This window comes from Lampris incognitus, chromosome 15 (assembly GCF_029633865.1).
Source record: "Lampris incognitus isolate fLamInc1 chromosome 15, fLamInc1.hap2, whole genome shotgun sequence".
NCBI lineage: Eukaryota > Metazoa > Chordata > Actinopteri > Lampriformes > Lampridae > Lampris > Lampris incognitus.
In genome coordinates, this window is record NC_079225.1 from 41,120,849 (window position 1) to 41,139,729 (window position 18,881).

Sequence of the window (18,881 nt, forward strand, 5' to 3'; positions counted from 1 at the left end):
ATATTTCGAGAGCTCTCCCTCAAAATGAAAACGGGCGAACGTGATGTCGTCTGATGTCTTCAGTGTGGGGTCGCAGTAGACCACCGCCGCCCCCCCCCCCCTTCCCTCTGGAGACCCGTACTTTGTCATTTAGCGACTCATAAGAGGCACAAGGCTCGTAAGGCTCGTAACATTGCTCCAGGTCCCTGTTCCCTTAGGCTGTGACAAGTGACTTTGCTTTTTCTTTTCTTTCTCTTTTTTATTTTTATAATTTGATTAGATAGCGACAGTGGAGGCAGACAGGAAATGGGGAGAGTGAGAGAGGGGCAAGGCATGCAATAAAGGTTGCTGGCTGGATTCTAACCGGCGATGGTTGCGAACATGTGGCCATGTGTTATGCGCTCGAGCCATTCAGCTGCAGGGGTGCCCTGTGCTTTTTGTGCGTCTTTATCTTAATATGTGTTACTTAAGGTTTACACTCCCTGACAGTATTCTCTCTCTCTCTCTCTCTCTCTCTCTCTCTCTCTCTCTCTCTCTCTCTCTCTCTCTCTCTCTCTCGGCAGATGTTGGAGATGAGGGCGGTCTGAGCCCCCCCCCTCCCCTCCTCCCGTGTGCTGACCAGACGATCAGTCCTGACCTGGTAGAACACGAATGGCCCAGGGAAGCCACCAGATTGACATTCAGGTTTTGCATGACCTGCGCCAGAAATTCCCAGAAGTCCCCGAGGGTGTCGTGTCACAGTGTGTTTTAAAGGTAGGCGAAAGGGTGGGACAGGTGAAAATGTCCCCCTCTCCCGGAGGATGTTTCAGACCATGCAACAGTTTCAAACGGTTAACTGAGGTGTAGATCCATCGCTTACAGATTAATTAAATGATGCACGACATTTTTTTTTGGGGGGGGGGGGGGGGGTTCTCCCCTCTTTTTCTCCCCAATTTTTGAACTGTCCCGGTCGCTGCTCCACCCCCTCTGCCGATCCAGGGCGGGCTACAGACCACCACAAGCCTCCTCCCATACATGTGGAGTCACCAGCCGATTCTTTTCACCTGACAGTGAGGAGTTTCGCCAGGGGGACGTAGCGCGTGGGAGGATCACGCTATTCCCCCGTTACCCCCCCCCCGAACAGACGCCCCAACTTAACAGAAGAGGCGCTAGTGCAGCAGCTAGCACACATACCCACATCCAGCTTCCCCACCCACAGACACAGCTAGTTGTGTCTGTAGGGATGCCCAACCAAGCTGGAGGTAATACGGGGATTCGAACCAGCGACCCCTGTGTTGGTAGGCAACAGAATAGACCGCTACGGTACCCAGACGCCCCCCAATGTACAACATTCTTAATGTCCTTCAACAAGAAAATTAGTGTTTAAGCTTCGGCCTGTACATTAGAGTCCACAACCATGTTTCCAGTCAGATTTTCAGGGACTTAGAAGTCCGTTAGGATGATGGATGGATATAAGTCCGTTACAAATGTTGCAACAAATAGACGAGAATTACACGCCGTTTCATCAGCTGGGTTGAGACAAACGATCAACCGGAAAACAAGTATCCAATATCATCACACAAAAAGACATTATGACTGTCTACCTTACTGCCGTTGAGCCGTTACTTATTTCCTGCTTTCTGAAGAAGCAAGATGAGGTGCCACTAGGCCGCTCTGATGCTCGAGCCGGCGGGTCTCTTCATGTAGCGCAGAGACTCCCCTGTGGGTGCAGCAGTGAGTTCGACATGCTGGAGAAAATGTACAGACAGTCCTTTGCTATTTAATGTTTGTTTCAACCCAGTTCAGAATTGTTTGGTGTCCGGCTCGCGTAGCGGTCTATTCCGTTGCCCACCAACATGGGGATCGCCGGTTCGAATCCCCATGTTACCTCCAGCTTGGTCGGGCGTCCCTACAGACACGGATGGCCGTGCTGGTGGGAAGCTGGATGTGGGTGTGTGTCCTGGTCGCTGCACTAGCTCCTCTGGTCGGTCAGGGCGCCTGTTCAGGGGGGAGGGGCAACTGGGGGGAATAGCGTGATCCTCCCACGCGCTACATCCCCCTGGTGAAACTCCTCACTGTCAGGTGAAAAGAAGCAGCTGGCAACTCCACATGTATCGGAGGAGGCTTGTGGTTGTCTGGAGCCCTCCCCGGATCAGCAGAGGGGGTGGAGCAGTGACCGGGAGGGCTCGGAGAGCAGGGTGATCACCCAGGTACAACTGGGGAGAAAAAGGGGCGGGGGCAGGGGGGGAAAGAAACGTGGCTTTACATTTCCCCATCGCATAATAATTTGTGAGAATAAAATCAGGCGTCCTTCCGTATTAACATTCTTCTTCTTTAAAATGAACAAAAAGAAATTGTACAGCCCAAATACTTTTATGACAGTCGTCAGCTAAAACTTCATGGCCGCGACGGCCGTCTTCAGGTCGTCTCCGTCGACGGGACGTTTTTGTCTCCCGTGCTGTGATGAATTTTTTGACACCAGCGTCGATGAGAGGTTATGAATGAAAATACAGTTCCAGTTTTAAGTGTATTACTGGCTGAATAAGGGTCGCACGTACTCGGCATTCGGAGTCTGGGGGGACGAGGACGCCAAAATATAAACTCAATTTTTTGAAAGTAACCAAAAAAACCAAGAACATCTAAGAATCGTAGGTATGTAAACATTTTTTTTTAAGTTGATCCAAATATACTAATACCTGGTGTGTTTCTACTTGTCCCATTACATCAGTAGAATAACTCATTTGTATTGGGTCAAAGGACTTCTACTAGAGTTTTCTGTGTAGTCATTAGTCATTGAAAGAAGTCTTGTCCGTAGGAAAAACACTCTGGTTCTGCCTGCTGCAGTGACTCGCACTGACTAACCAAACCGTTTCCCTCAAAAGTCTGCGGGTCACAGTTTGGACTCATCTTCACACGCTCCGCCGTCTTTATCTTACGCCGCACATTTAGTCGGTCGGAGTCAAACGTTGTGTTATACCAAGTTTTACCTGTCACTCTCTTTCCCTTTCACAGAACAACAACAACTTAGACGCCTGCTGTGAATACCTTTCCCAGGTCAGTCCAGGATACTTGTACAGCGAAGGAGAGAACCTCAGCTTCTCCGACGATCCCAGCTTAACCCGCTTCCGCAATCACATGACCCAGCTGAACCTGGGCCTGCAGTCTCAGAATGTGCATGCGGCCCCAGTGCGGGACGGCTTGAGGATGAACGGCAGCCGGACTCTGGCCCACAGCCTGAGCGACGGGCCCCTCCAGACGGGCCAGGCCCCGAACAGTGACTTCTTTCAGCAGGAGTCGCAGTCAGCCCCTGCGCAGGTGCCCTCCAGCCTTAATGTTTTCAGCGTGATGGAGCCCACACGCAAGCCACAGCCCCCCCAGCACCTGGGACTCTACCCTTTGGGCGTCAAGGGAATGACCACGGGCCCCCAGCAAACGCCCCGCTTCAACCCCATCACCGTTACCCTGGCCCCTAACATCCAGACGGGCCGCAACACCCCTACTTCTTTGCACATACATGGCGGGCCCCAGTCGGGCCTGAGCAGTCCACAGGGTAACTCCATCTACATCAGGCCTTATGTTAGCCAGTCTGGTACGACCCGGCAGAACCAGCAGCAAGGTGGCAGGGCCCAATACAGCCCCACCTCTCAGCCCCAGCAGCAGATCTACCAGATCTCCCACCCTTCCTCCTCCCAGCCTGGCTCCTGGACGGGCCCGCAACATGCCTCTTCACATACCTCACAGCACCAGACCCAGGGCCATCAGACATCCCATGTCTACATGCCCATCAGCTCCCCGACAAATCCCCAGGCCCCTTCCATCCTCCAAACGCCCCCTGGAGGCCAGGCCTCCTCTTCCGGTGTCTCCTCTTTATCATCTTCCTCATCCTCCTCTTCTGTCATGCCCACCACCCTGTCCACCTTCGGCCAGTACAACATCCAGAACATCTCCACCGGCCCGCGCAAGAACCAGATTGAGATCAAACTTGAATCTCCGCAGAGGAGCAACTCCACAACCACCACGGCCGTCCTGCGGACCAGCAGTGGACCACGCTCTTCCTCATCCACCTCCTCCTCCTGCCCTTCCTCCTCTTCTTCCTCTGGCGGGGTGTGCACAGGCCCCACCACCCCTCTTTCCATTGGAGGCCCGGGCCTGAGCCGCAGCCAGCCAACTGTTTACATCTCTGCCAGTCCCCCCACTGCTGCTACCACCCCGTCCGAGGAGGGCGTCATGGCGCCGGTCGGCTCCCGCTCCCAGCCCAAGTTTTACATATCTGCCAATGCCTCCAGCGACGACGGCGGGGGCAGGAACCCCCCCACGGTCTACATCTCAGCCAACCCCCCCATGCAGGGGCCTCCGGGAGCCAGGAACATGGGGGGCGGGGTGAGCATGGGCCCTGCCTACATTCACCACCACCCACCCAAGTCCCGAGCCTCCGTGGGTGGGGTGGGCCCAGCGTCTTCGCCTCGCGTGGTTGTGACCCAGCCCAACACCAAGTACACTTTCAAAATCACCGTGTCCCCCAACAAACCACCGGCCGTCTCACCGGGGGTCGTGTCCCCCACGTTTGAGCCCACCAACCTTCTCAGCCTCCCCTCAGACCACCACTTTGCGGAGCCGGACCCCCTCCACCTGTCGGACCCGCTGTCGGCGCATAGGGAGAGGCCCAGCGAGCCTCGTCGACTTAGCATGGGCTCGGATGATGCAGCCTACACACAAGGTGAGCATCAGTTTGTACTGAATCCCAACCCCATCCCCTCGGCCCTACCACCACCTCTTTGAGAATTTGACTCGGTCAAATGTGCAGACATGTAGACATAAGCATGCCATTCATTTTACCAGACAAACATGGTGCACAAGGGGGCAAGCTAACACATTTACACGCACACTGAAATTGTAGTTGTAATGAAGGTTGTAATGATAATTAAGACAGGACCCATGTTAAGATATCATTATTTTAGTCCAATAATACTCATGTCGGTATGTAATTACAGTAATGTGGGAGTATTCTGGTTCTTTTCTCGGTTGGATCATTTATACAAGCCGGTCACATTTATTTAAGCATGATGTGTATGCGTGTGTAGTTTGTGACGTAGCTGTTCTGCCGGTTTGAATACTCAAACTAACCACGTCTCACATTTAAATGTGGTTTATTAGCGGAGGTGTCGTGTCACAGAATCGAGATAACAGCCAGTGAACGTAACGGGTGGTGGACACGAGTCGAGCAGCAGCACGAAGAGACCTGCTCCAATTTTCTGTGCATTTTCTCTTCTAAAATGAAGGGACACGAAAAGTTCAGTTTGAATTTTTGAAAACCATTTTGATCATCCTCCAAAATGTAAAATCATCTCGTCCTTAGCAGTGTTGGCATTCAACAAGCGTCGATCTTAAAATAGTTTACAACTTGCTGGTAGTAAATGTTTTCGCTAGAATGAAATAAAGCTGGGCGGCGCAGTGGTTAGCACGGTCGCCTCACAGCAAGAAGGTCCTGGGTTCGAGCCCCGGGGTAGTCCCAACCTTGGTGGGTCGTCCCGGGTCGTCCTCTGTGTGGAGTTTGCACGTTCTCCCCGTGTCTGTGTGGGTTTCCTCCGGGTGCTCCGGTTTCCTCCCACAGTCTAAAGACATGTAGGTCAGGTGAAGCAGCCATGCTAAATTGTCCCTAGGTGTGTGTGTGTGTGGGCCCTGTAATGGCGTGGCAGCCTGTCCAGGGTGTCTCCCCGCCTGCCGCCCAATGACTGCTGGGATAGGCTCCATCATCCGAACTGCTTACCCTGAGAGCAGGGTAAGCAGTTCGGATGATGGATGGATGCATGGCTGAAATAAAGCTTTATCTGATCATCACAGTATTTTTGCAAGAAGTGTGCCGCTACTTCTTAACTGCTGTCATTTGAGACCCCGTTTCTTCAGCCATACATGTGGCGCAACGTAGGTGTCCCCCGTGAAATACCGAGTGTCACACATAACGTCGTAGGTGGTGTTCCCATCGCATTTTATAGCAGAATGGTTTTATTCACCGAGCTCCGGCAGGTCATGACCTCTCCTGGTGCAGTTCTCTTGCTCCGAGGCTTATCAAAACATACTTAAGGTAACAACTAAGGGGGAGAAGAAAAAAAAAAAAGCCCAAAAATTGTTTACAGTGGGAATCCACCTTCAAACGGGCTTCGGCCGTCTGCCCTAGCGCTGTTTGTTACACCACTTATTGGTTGTTTAGCTGAAGTTAAGTGGCCCGGGGTCTACCAGAACGCAGCGGTTTAACGGGCCCTTTTTAAAGAGACCTTGTAACAATAAATAATAGTATACATTTTTGTCTGCCAGCAATAGGCTTAAATGCTTTTTCCACTGCATTCTGCCAAGGGAGTCATTTTACTAGAAAGTACGCCTCGTTTTTTTTTTTTTTTTTTTTTTTCTCTCCTTGAAATAGGTCCTCCATAATATTGACTGTAATGCGGTTCTCCAGCCAAACTGTGTATACTGGCTGTCACCAGACTGCTCAGTGGTGTTAAAACGGCGCCGCGTGCACGCGGACCCTGGAAGTGAGATAAAAGACAAGGTGACTCGCCGTGGGGGGTGGGGTGGGGTGGGGGTGGGGGTTCCGGTGGGTTCGATGACTCCGGCGTGAGTCCTCGGCGTTTAAAAAGGCTGTCTGTGCACCGCTCGGGCCCCGCTTAACGGCGTGAGTCAAACGTGCTGGAGCGGAGTGGCTGTTTCCTTTTTTGGGCTTTTGACTGTATCGCCTGTTGAGTCACCGACCGTGGCCCTCGCCGCTGCAGCGAGTCCCTTCTGGGTCGCGGAGGCCTCTTCTATCCCCGGGGCCTGTTGCTTCTTCCACTTCTTCCTGTTCTCCTGCCCCCCAGCGACCCCCCGAAAAACATCCCATGTTTTATGTGGGGGAAACCGCCGGTGTGATAAAACCTGCTCTTAAAAACACACAGCTTCCCTGTGCTGAGCGGCTCCGGTGGAAAGTTACCGTTTAACACCTGACGGTCGCACACCTGCTCCTTCACACGGCAGGACAAGCAAACTCCCCGTTCATACAGTTACCAGAATGATGCATATTAATTATAAGTAATGAAAGTATCGTTACATTTTTGTGAACTTTTTTTTTTTTTTTACCTTTACCTGTCCCTCGTCCAAAGGGTTAGTGGTTGTGTCAGGGAGGGCGTCCGGCGTAAAGTTTTGCCGAATCAGTATGCGGCTCGACGGGACCGCGCCGGATCGGTTGAGGCCCGCGTTAACCCACTGCCGCCATTCCTCACAGGGCCCTGATGGAAGCTAAATCCGCTGTGGCGACCCCCTGAAAAACAGGGAAAAAGCTGAGAGTAGAAGAATGAAAGTCTCATTAATTGTAAGGAAAGACGGAAATATTGTCAACGATCGAGTTTTGACTCTCGGAATTCTGTTTGGAAATGTGTCGGGACAGACCGAAAAAAAGATCGGGCTCCGTAAAAGCGGCATAGCATGCGTTGAATTGTGTTGGGGGGGGGGGGGGTTGGTGGGTAGGGGGTGCAGGAGATGCATCTGCCTGTCAACAGAAGGGAGACCCGAGTCGAACTCAAACCGCTCGCTCGGGTCGCAGAAGACGATGGGGCGGCTTGTAACGACGAGAAATCTGTGCCATCCCGTCGCAGTTCCTCTTTCCTGCATGACAGAGTTGTCGTTTATGTGTGTTTGTGTGTGAGTGTTTATATACATATGATATTACCCCTCCCCATACACTACAGTCAGGTTGGTTGTGGTAGCTCGAGTGTTGGCTCCGCAGCAGATCCTCCAAACTGTTTTAATTCTCCCGTGTCTTTTGGCTTCTACAGCATGCCGAATTTAAACCCTACCTTCCCCCGCGACGTTCTCCGCTGAGTGACTAGAGAATATTCAGGGGGGGGTAAAATGGCTGACGGGCGTGTGTTTGTGTCTTTGTGTGTGTCCGTGTGTGCGACGCTCTTTTCTCCAGCCCTCTTGATCCACCAGAAGGCCCGCATGGACAGGCTGTGGCACGAGCTGGAGCTGAAGAGGAAGAAGCTGGAGAAGCTAAAAGAGGAGGTGAACGAGATGGAGAATGACCTCACCAGGAGACGGCTGGCGAGGTCCAACTCGGCCTCCCAAATCCCCTCGGTGAGCTTACCTGTCCGCGGCAGGGCGGCGCTCGCCACCCGCCGCCGCCGCCGCCGGCACCGCTGTTTGCGTGTCGACGGCGTCACAGTTTGTGAAGCCTTTTTGAATCAAGTGCTGTTTTCTTGTAAAATGGGGCATTGCTCAACTCACTGACAGTTGTTTCTAGAAACCTTTCTTATGTAAGTTAAATTGCATTTTGCAAACAACAGGGACTGGAATATAAAGTGGCTGTCGGCGATTTTAATTTATAACAGACTCCTTATAATATTTGGTCGAGCTGTTTCTGCATCCCAACAGCTATCAAGTAAGCAGGTGCACTGAGAGAAAAATCCAGAACCTGTCAATCTTTGAAGCCTGCATCTCTATTGGTCACTTCTTGTTGTCAATCATGATGATGATGATCATCATCGTCATCCTGTTGTGCTTTCACAAGGCTCTTAGACAGCAGTGAGGGGGCGAATTCTTCTGCAGGATGTTTTAAAAATATAGCTAGCTCATGCTAACTTCCCCCCAGCATGGCTCACCTCCACTTAAAAATAAGTACGGTAACTTAAGTTTACAATTTTTTTTGGGGGGGGGGTTTCCCCCTTTGTTTCTCCCCAATTGTATCCGACTAATTACCCCACTCTTCCGAGCCATCCCGGTCTCTGCTCCACCCCCCTCTTGCCGATTCAGGGAGGGCTGCAGACTGCCACATGTCTACTCCGATACATGTGGAGTCGCCAGCCGCTCCTTTTCGCCTGACAATGAGGAGTTTCACCAGGGGGACGTAGAATGTGGGAGCGTCACACTATTCCCCCCCAGTTCCCCCTCCCCCCCGGAACAGGCGCCCCCACCGACCAGAGGAGGCGCTAGTGCAACGACCAGGACACATACCCACAATCCGGCTTCCCACCCGCAGACACGGCCAATTGTGTCTGTAGGGACGCCCGACCAACCCGGAGGTAACACTGGGATTCAAACCAGCGATCCCAGTGTTATTAGGCAACAGAATAGACGTCCAAGTTTACAAGTAATTTTAATATGGTTTTAAGGCTAAAAGAGGTAGTGTGAACATAAGTATGAATCGAGTAGAAGATGTATTGCGCTGATTCGTACTCTGAGAATCTGACAGTTTAATGGCAAGAGTGTAGAAACTGAATCATTTTCAGGTCTTGGATAATTTTAGGAACTACTCAATCTCGGAAAAGTTTTGGGATACCTCTTTTAATTTTGACACACAAAATACGTGTGACACGCTGTAACAGACACACTGCCATTTCAGATGTCAGTTGTTGTGAAGGAAATTCTTCAGCTATAAAACAATATGTTCGAGCTGATAGACAAACCTCTGCTGCTGTCAAAATGAGTCCTGTTAAACACCCACCAACGGCTTAAAATTCACTCAGGAGGTCTGGATAGCATATGGAAATGTTGAAATGGAAAAAAAAAAAGCTCTAGGAGCTCATACTTGGGTCAATCACTCTTCTTAACCGTTCTCTTATTTTTTTTTTTTTTTACTATACATCCTACTATGGGGCAGCACGATGGCGCAGTGATTAGCGCGGTCGCCTCACACCAAGGAGGTCCTGGGTTCGAGCCCCGGGGTAGTCCAACCTTGGGGGTCATCCCGGGTCATCCTCTGTGTGGAGTTTGCATGTTCTCCCCGTGTCTGTGTGGGTTCCCTCCGGGTGCTCCAGTTTCCTCCCACAGTCCAAAGACATGTAGGTCAGGGAGGTGGCTGTGCTAAAGTTTCCCTAGGTGCATGTGTTTGTCGGCCCTATGGTGGCCTGGCGGCCTGTCCAGGGTGTCTCCCCTCCTGCCGCCCAATGACTGCTGAGATAGGCTCCAGCACCCCCGCGACCCTGAGAGCAGGATAAGTGGTTTGGATGATGGCTGGATGGATGGATGGACATACTACTATGGGTTTATCAGCAGTCGACCACGAGCATTAGAGGCACTTAAGTGATTTTACCAACACCAAGCAAAGTCATCTATTGGAAAGTGTGATACAGGACAGAAAAGCAGTGTTACCTGTATCCATCCATCCATCCATCCATTATCTGAGCCGCTTATCCTGCTCTCAGGGTGGCGGCGGTGCTGGAGCCTATCCCAGCAGTCATCGGGCGGCAGGCGGGGAGACACCCTGGACGGGCCACCGGGCCATCACAGGGCCAACACACACACACACATTCACACCTAGACACCTTCAACATTCACCTTCAGCAACCAGCGTTCACACCCGTTTAGCATTGAGCTGGTAAATCTTGTGTGTTCTTAAGCCCCGTGGTCGGCCATAAGACATGGCGTCGTGTTCTTCCAGGTGGACTCTACAGTGTACTCTGGAGCCGTGCAACCACTTCCGCACAAACAGTGACGGCTGCATAGGGCGATTTCCAGAAGAAATAAGAAAACATGTACATAATTGCTCCCTCTCACTACTCCCTCCCGGCTGTATGTTTTCGTAGCACTCACAGCTGCCGGTCTGTCAGAACCCACCGGACCCAAATGAAGCCACACTCTGTCTTTTTTTTTTTTTTTTGTGTGTTGTTGTTGAATCAGCTGCTTTTGTCAGTTAATAAAGTGTGGGTCAACAGAGAGGGAAAAGGTGGCAGGGGAAGGTTAATTGCCGGGTGTCGCTGAGCTCAGTAGCTGCTTGGTTCTGTTCTGTTTACAAAGTCCAGCTGGCCCGGCGGGTCGGCTCTCCTCAGCACACGGCCGGGCCGTTCGGCTGAAAATCTGCCCCGTTGACTAGGTGGTGATGGGTAACTATTCAGGTCCTGCTGTCAGCCCTGCCGTGTGCGTCCCAACTAGACCAGATAAGAGGGCTGGCTGACTGACGGGTGTTGTGGTCCTGTTTTTCCCTCTCTGACAGATTGAGGAGATGCAACAGTTGAGATATAAAAACCGGTTACTGCAGATTGACATCGACTGCCTCACCAAGGAAATCGACCTCCTGCAAACAACAGGTAGGAGGATGGTAGTGGTCCTTGTGTGTAACTGAGGGGTGTGTGTGTGTGTGTGTGTGTGTGTGTGTGTGTGTGTGTGTCTGTCTGGGGGCGGGGGGAGGGGGGTGTAAATCTACATTTGTGTGTGCTGCCTGTCTCAGGGTTCCCATACATCCTGAAAACCCAGACATTTATCAGCTAGTTTTCTAGTCATGATAAATACCTGGGACATGATAAATTGATCAGAGGTCCCAGAATTCCCCCCCACCCCTTTTTTCTCCCCAACTGTACCCGTCCAATCACCCCACTCTTTCGAGTCATCCCGATCTCTGCTCCACCCCCTCTGCCGATCCGGGGAGGGCTGCAGACCACCACGTGCCTCCTCCGACACATGTGGAGTCGCCAGCCGCTTCTTTTCACCTGACAGTGAGGAGTTTCGCCAGGGGGACGCAGCGCGTGGGAGGATCAGGCTATTCCCCCCCAGTCCCCCCCCCCCCCGAACAGGCGACCAGAGGAGGCACGAGTGCAGCGACCAGGACACACACCAACATCCGGCTTCCCACCCGCAGACACGGCCGATTGCGTCTGTAGGGACGCCCGACCCAGCCGGAGGTAACACGGGGATTCGAACCGGCGATCTCCGCGTTGGTAGGCAACGGAATAGACCGCTACACCACCCGGATGCCCCTCGGAATTATTACTGAGGTCATGCAAAGTTGTCAAGTTACATTTTAAACGTGTATTTCTACCTGCTGAGATTGCATATAAGTGTCTTTGTCGTCGTGACGTCGGGGTGGTTTGTTCAGTGAGCAGCTAAAAGTCACATGTACAGACTGTTGAGACTTCCACTGTCGTTAATACTGAGTAATAAAGCTTCCGTCAGTAACGGCTGTCGTGTAGAGCCCAGCAGAAGTCATGGAAAGTGTCCTTGACGAGTCCTGGAACATGGTTCCCTAAGAGGAATGGGACCCTGTCCTCTGTTTCCTGTTTGGCTGTCTGCATGCAGACATACAGTTAATTTACTTGACCGTCTCTGTGAAGTCCCAAATTAAGGACATTTTTGGCCCAGCCTTGAGTTTACATAAATAACTAGCGGGCCTGCGCTCAAAAAAACAAAAACGTCCTTCAAATATCTCTGTTATTTTTATTGAAATTCTTGTTGTTATTTAGTGTGATTGTCAAGGACACGGTGAAGGCCAAGCCAGCAGTTGGTTCCCTTCCTCTGCGAGTCTGATTCGAATGAGTAAATACTAAACTTTTCTGTTTCAAGTTTCTAGCGCTAAGTTTTACGTGGCCTGCTCACCTGTTCAGGGTCTTGGACTCCCTGTTAAGTTCTTAAATTCACACACAAGGGTAAAGCAACGACGGGGCGGCACGGTGGCCCGGCGGTTAGCACTGTTGCCTCACGGCAAGAGGGTCCTGGGTTCGAACCCCAGGCCGTCCCGGGTCCTTTCTGTGTGGAGTTTGCGTGTTCTCCCCGTGTCTGCGTGGGTTTCCTCCCACCATCGAAAAGACACACGTGTTAGGGCTGATAGTCCTGCCTGTGCCCCTGAGCAGGGCAGTGGAAAGAAGAACCGGAGTTGGTCCCCGGGCGCTGCAGCTGCCCACTGCTGGGTTAAATGCAGAGAACACATTCGTTGCAAGAATGCAATGGCAAGTAAAGTGGCTTTCATTCATTCGTTCAGTGCGGCCGGGCTGAAAGGAGCCGCCGCGTGGCGGCCTGGCGGTTGGAACCCGGCGTGCCGGTGCCCGGGTCATATCCCTTTGGCACGCGAGGGGCAAGGTGCTGCCATTGTGATGTTAACTACCCACCATTTCCTGAATTGCATCCTGTTGCCAGTTGGTAACAAGGGATTTATTGGTCCGCTGGCAGCCCTCCACGGTTGGCAGAGCGCTAACCGCCGGTCGACTGGGTGGTTTCACACAGGTGAAGGAAGGAAAGAGGTTTTCCGTGAACGAGTAGCACCTCTCACAGGAGCTACCAGGGCTGTGTTCACACCAGAGACCTAAATGTGCAGTTTTTACTGAAATCTGAATTTATTTATTTATTTTTTTTGGGGGGGGGGGTCACCATTCACATTCATGGAAAGACTCACACGAGCCAACAAATGACGACGATCGATGTGTTGTGGCCGCACTAACACACTTCACTCGCAGTTGCGATCGCTGCTCTTGACCTAAGCTTGAATGGATGTGATCATCGTCTTGCCGCTGACTTCCGTCATCGCTGTCCTCCATCTTTTTTCCTGGTGGGGGTCAAGCCGCTTAACTACACAATCCCGCCATCGCAGAGTGTTGCTGACAGAGATCTGTGTCGTCGAGAGAGACGTAAAATTCGCACAAATTCCGATATTTCGTTCCGACTCTGGCCACCTGTCTGGTCTGTATGTGATCCGGGTTCAGATATGAAGGTGGCCCAGTAATGACACACATTCACGAGACCGTTTATAACACTGGGATTCAAACACGAGTTGTGATTCTGCTTCCTCTTTCATCTGTCCGCAGGGCCCAATTTCAATCCCAGTGCAATCCACAACTTTTACGACAACATCGGATTCCTTGGCCCCGTCCCACCCAAACCCAAAGGTACTTTATCCGTTGGTAAGTTCAGAAAAGATGGCACAGGACAGCCCGGGGTTCTTGTGCCTAGTGTTGCTTAAGTCCTTTCTTTTGTCAACGTTGTGGTTTGTCTTGTTGTGTGATTAACCGATTCTCAACATTTTTATTTTTATTTTATTTTTATTTTTTTTTGTGGATTGTTTGCCCTCTTTTATCCCTCAATTGTACCCGGCCGTTACTGCTCCACCCCCTCTGCCGATCCGGGGAGGGCTGCCGACTACCACATGCCTCCTCCGACACGTGTGGAGTTGCCAGCCGCTTCCTTTCACCTGACAGTGAGGAGTTTCACCAAGGGGACGTAGCACGTGGGAGGATCACACTATCCCCCCCCAGTTCCCCCTACCCTCCGAACAGGCACCCTGACCGACCAAAGGAGGCGCTAGTGCAGCGACCAGGACACGTACCCACATTCGATTTCCCGCCCGCAGACACGGCCAACTGTTGTCTGTAGGGACACCCGACCAAGCCGGCGGTAACATGAGGATACGATCCAGTGACCCCCATGTTGTTATGCAACATAATGCCCCGTGTTGGTAGGCAACATAATGCCCCATGTTGTTATGCAACATAATGCCCCGTGTTGGTAGGCAACGAAATAGAGCGCCATGCTGCCCCAGACGCCCTTTGTTTGGCTTTCTTTATCAGCCATCTCCCCCCACCCCTCCACTGCCCCTGTTTCCTGAAACAAAGCAGGTGTACAGGCCTACGGCTCTTCATCTGCGGTTTGCTCACCTGCTTTTCTTCCCTGTTTGCATAGTGAAAGCACTTCTTTTATGGTTGTGTAGCCGAGGCCCTTCTGGTATGGTTAGGTGTGGTGAACAGCTACGCCTCCTTACTGGATGTGTCGCCGGAGTGTGTCTTTCTGTGGTTCTGCAGCTAAAGCGCCTCGCTAGTTATGTGCATGTACACCGCCTTGATGTAGCTCCCCCCCTCTCCCCATCTCCTCTCCCACAGATTCAAGTGGCAAGGGCGTGCGGCCCACGGCGGACCAGGAGGAAGACGAGGGGACACAGTGGAACTGCACAGCCTGCACCTTCCTCAACCACCCCGCCCTCAACCGCTGTGAACAGTGCGAGTTTCCACGGCACTTCTGAGCCAGTCAGGGCCATAACACACAGCCGGCCGCCCAACAACCAATCACAAGCCCCCACCCCCACTAACACACACACACACACACACACGTCTGCCCTCTGACCCCACCCTGCTCATCAGCCTCCCTTGCTTTGACAGCGAACAAGCGATGGTGTTTAGCGGGGATAAAGAAAAATTCCCTTTGTTTCCGTTTCTGGCCCAGCGAAAACATGGCTGGGCGTTGGGGTTGGGGGGTAGAGGGGGCGGGGGTCATGATGATGCCTGGGTTTTTTTTTTTTTTTTTTTTTGGTTTTTTTTTTTTTTTTTGCCGTCGTTTTCTCTCTAAGGTTTGGCGAACGTTGTCCGCCGAAGGCTTGACGGGATGGTGTTTACAGCACGCGGTTGGATAATACCTCACCTTGGAGATCTGGATCAGATGGGGGTGGGATGGGGGTGTAGAAAAGGGGTCAAACACCCCCCAGCACCCCCACACCCCCTCCCTTCTATGCTCAGTAGGCGACAGTGGCCGACAATTACAACCAGGGGCGGGGCAAATTACCTCGCTGCTCCCATTTACAGTATTATTGTGTTGTCATGCAGTGTGGTACCACACATACACACACACACACACATACACACACACCTACAAGCACAAGCCCACGTGGACATGATGCGTGGAAACACAAAAGACACACACAAAGACACATACGCACACACAAGACACGTGCAGCCAACAGTGGTGCCAGTGTGCCTTTGCTGAATTGAAATGTGTTTTGTAACTCTTCTTCTGTGGTGGCATGATCTGGAACGGGGAGTACGACGGTCTGGCCACCGCTGTCTGTCTGAAGGGAAAGCCAACAGGCTAACTCGTGGACTTTAATAAGTTTGGTTGCTGTTTTCTAGAGGATGTCAAATGGGGGATTAGCAGTGTTAACTGCCACTAAAACTCACCTCCGGCTCACCCCCTTAGTACCGCTAACCGTGGGTCTGCGTCTCTTCAATCATGAGTTAATTAAAAAAATGTAGTTAAAAAAAAAAAAAAGAAAAGAAAAAAAAAAGCAAAGTAAACTGCATGCTTTGTGTACAGTACGCGGAGGCGAGACGACCCTTGAGCTTTTTACTGTACATAATGTTAGAATGTGCCTTTAAAAAGCCTTCTTCCTCACACTATGAATCACTTGTATTTCCTGTAAGTATAGCTCTATAGACTTTATTAACTGTTGTTTATTTTTATTTTTTTTTTGTCTCGTTTTGTTTCTTCTCTTTCAAACCAGTAAGCACCGTGTTCTCTTTTTAAGCTTTCTACTTGATTTCTGCGAGAGTTGAAGCCTTGCAGAAGGAGAGGTGCAGAACAGTTGGAACGAAAAGAACCGTTCTGCAAAGTCACCGTAAAGCTACGTCTGCCCAGTCCGCTCATTGCTTTGTGTAAATGCTGAATTTTTCCCGTGTTCGGTCGGCAGAAGCAGCCAAGTCGAAAGATGGATTTTATTATTTTTGTTTTTTTTGTTTTTAAGGATGCCAAAAGTTCTTGGGACTGTCGGAGGAGGGGTTATTAACTCATGACAAATTACAAACTGCCATGTTATCTGACAACTGGAATGTAGGTTTAATATACGGGGGACATCTACACCTCAGTGCAAAGGAGAGACACACAAATTTTTACAGCGCATCCTTGACCTTGAGAGAAATCAGAGGAGCGAGGTGGATGCAAAACTAACTACAGGAACGGTATCCCCGGTGTCCCCTCAACAGCTACAGTTGCAATGCAGTCTGAATTGGACTTCTTGTGGGTGTACCGAAAACCCAAGTGAACATGTTTGAATGTTTTAAAGTATTCCTGTTCCCAGTTTGAGACATATTTATAAACGTCACTTGTCTTATGTACACCACATCGGCTTTTCATAACATCTAAGCAGACAAGGCAAATAAAAAAAAAAAGAAAACGGTTCCCTAATAATTTTTTTTTCTTCCAAAACACAACCACAAAGTAATGTCTACTTTGTATAGCCTTATTTTCATTTGGATTCACTTGTCCTCTTAAGCTTGTGTTGGTGAGGATGATTCAAAAGTTTACTCGTTACAGTTAATTTGCCTTAAATGTGGAATAGTTATTTTTGTGAAGTTTTTTTTTTCCCACATTTTGTGAAATGTTGCCTTACATTAGTGCCTTAGAAAGGTATTTGTATTAATATCTATGCTGTCACAAATCAAAGTGCCATTTTAAAAAAAAAAAGAAGATTGAAACCTTCGTATTGTTTAAAGCCCATTACAAGATGAATTCTTAGTTGTCTCTTACGCACTTAGGGCATAATTTTACTTTTAAAGGCCCAAAGAAACCCAGTTTTCAGTTTTATCTGCACCTTGGTGTGAAGAGGCGGTTCCGTCATGTTTTGTTTAATGAAAAAAAAAAACAAACAAACAACCAATTTGGATATCTAAAGTGTTTTTTGATTTTAGCTGGGAAAACTGTCTTTGTAACAGATAAGTTATTTGTAAAAATAAAAAAAAAACTATTCTGATTTTTTTTTTTATTAGCGTTTTTGTCTTGGTGCGGCGTCTGTTGTTCTTTCTTCCAGTAGGGGGCAGACGAGAGCGGCATTTGCAAACCAGGAAGCGTGGTGACGTAAGACAGTCGTGTAGGTAGGTTTGTTTGTTGTTGGGTTTTTTTTTAGGAAAAAACTCTTTTGGGGTCATTGTTATGCTATACCATTCTTACTCGTCCTTGCTAGGCATTTTCCCTTACCAGCAGCTGCCTAACAACTGACTTGGTGTCCAATAATTTCCGATCATTTGCATTTTCTGGCTAAACAGAAACGGTCGAGACACTCGTATAGTTTGACAGTTAGCTAGACTACCGCTTCACCGAATGTGCCGTTTCTAGGAATCGGGTTGGTAAAATAGTGTAACCGCTTATTTTCTTGCCCGGTGAGGGATTCGATACGGGGTGTCCTGCACCATAAGGCGACGTCACTAACCGCTCGGCTAAAGGGTTAGACTACTTAGCTAGGGGCTAACGTGTCTCATTAGTAGTTTACAATATGCTAAGCTAATGCTAGTTTAAATTCAGTTCATATCAATTGTTGTAAAATAACTAATTATAAACGTTGTTGGTGTTGTAACCGGTTATTTTCTTGCCCGGTGCGGGATTTGATACGGGGTGTATTGCACCACAAGGCGACAGCGCTAACCGCTCGGCTAAAGGGTCAGACTTGTTAGCTAGGGGCTAACGTGTCTTATTACTAGTTTACGATATGCTAAGCTAATGCTAGTTTAAATTCAGTTCATATCAATTGTTGTAAAATAACTAATTATAAACTTTGTTGGTGTTGTAACCGGTTATTTTCTTGCCCGGTGCGGGATTTGCTACGGGGTGTCCTGCACCACAAGGCGACATCGCTAACCGCTCGGCTAAAGGGTCAGATCCGTTAGCTAGGGGCTAACGTGTCTCATTAGTAGTTTACACTATGCTAAGCTAATGCTAGTTTAAATTCAGTTCATATCGGTTGTTGTAAAATAACTAATTATAAACGTTGTCGGTGTGACTAGGAAAAGAAGATACCGTTGCATATTTGGCAAAACTGAATTGGTGCCCGACTGTGTGGGAAGATGGCGGGGCGAGTTTAGGTTTGTGTCGTCCATGTAGCGTCTTTGTCCACGTCTGCGTTTAAGTTTGTGTGTTGGGTTTGGTGGCTGTGGGAGAGCCTGGTCTGCCGCGTCCGGTGGGCCCTGAGACCGCGGCCCTGCCTGGAGCCGCGCCCGGGGAGGAAACACCGAGAGCGGTCTGACTGCACGTGGAAGCGGGGCGGGCTAAGCTAACTGCTAGCCCACGCAGACCGGCAGTTCTAACAGCCATCCTCCTGGGCCTTCGCTGTTTTATATGTATGTACTAGAAGAACCCCGCTACAATGTAGCGGTTCGGTTATTCACCCGTCTAGACCTCCCTCCTCTTCATCCTGCCAGCTAACCGCCCCCCCCCCACTCCAACTCCCTCCCCCCAAATGCTCGGAATCACCTGAAATGCCGAGAAAAGTGGTTTTTAGCCATTTTTAGAAAAATGCATATTATGCATAATTATGCATAATTATTTTAATGTTCTGCTATTTTTCTGGTCCTCTCTGGAACAATACCTACCACCTCCAAAAAAAAATGAGGATCATAAGTGCATTTTTGCAAAAATGCATTTATTTTGCATAATGCCAA

General features: G+C 50.1%; 1 protein-coding gene across 2 annotated transcripts; it reads left to right on the top strand.

Annotated features, from left to right (window-relative positions):
• Positions 1-558: 558 nt before the first annotated feature.
• tab2 (TGF-beta activated kinase 1 (MAP3K7) binding protein 2) lies at positions 559-14,891 on the top strand. 2 transcript variants are annotated; one of them, XM_056294828.1, is made up of 6 exons: positions 559-732; positions 2,971-4,675; positions 7,904-8,064; positions 10,919-11,012; positions 13,497-13,592; positions 14,565-14,891. In XM_056294828.1, the coding sequence occupies exons 1-6, from the start codon at positions 631-633 to the stop codon at positions 14,702-14,704; spliced, it is 2,298 nt and encodes a 765-aa protein (XP_056150803.1). In that variant the 5' UTR covers positions 559-630; the 3' UTR covers positions 14,705-14,891. The 2 variants fall into 2 exon arrangements, with proteins under 2 accessions (XP_056150803.1, XP_056150804.1); XM_056294829.1 differs by having other exon boundaries at positions 13,497-13,577.
• Positions 14,892-18,881: the final 3,990 nt, after the last annotated feature.

Bases quoted from the DNA above. Each gene is read 5' to 3' on its own strand.
- tab2 (XM_056294828.1), top strand. From the start codon at position 631: ATGGCCCAGGGAAGCCACCAGATTGACATTCAGGTTTTGCATGACCTG. The intron at 733-2,970 runs GTAGGCGAAAGG...TCCCTTTCACAG, and splicing joins TGTCACAGTGTGTTTTAAAG to AACAACAACAACTTAGACGC. The intron at 11,013-13,496 runs GTAGGAGGATGG...ATCTGTCCGCAG, and splicing joins CGACCTCCTGCAAACAACAG to GGCCCAATTTCAATCCCAGT.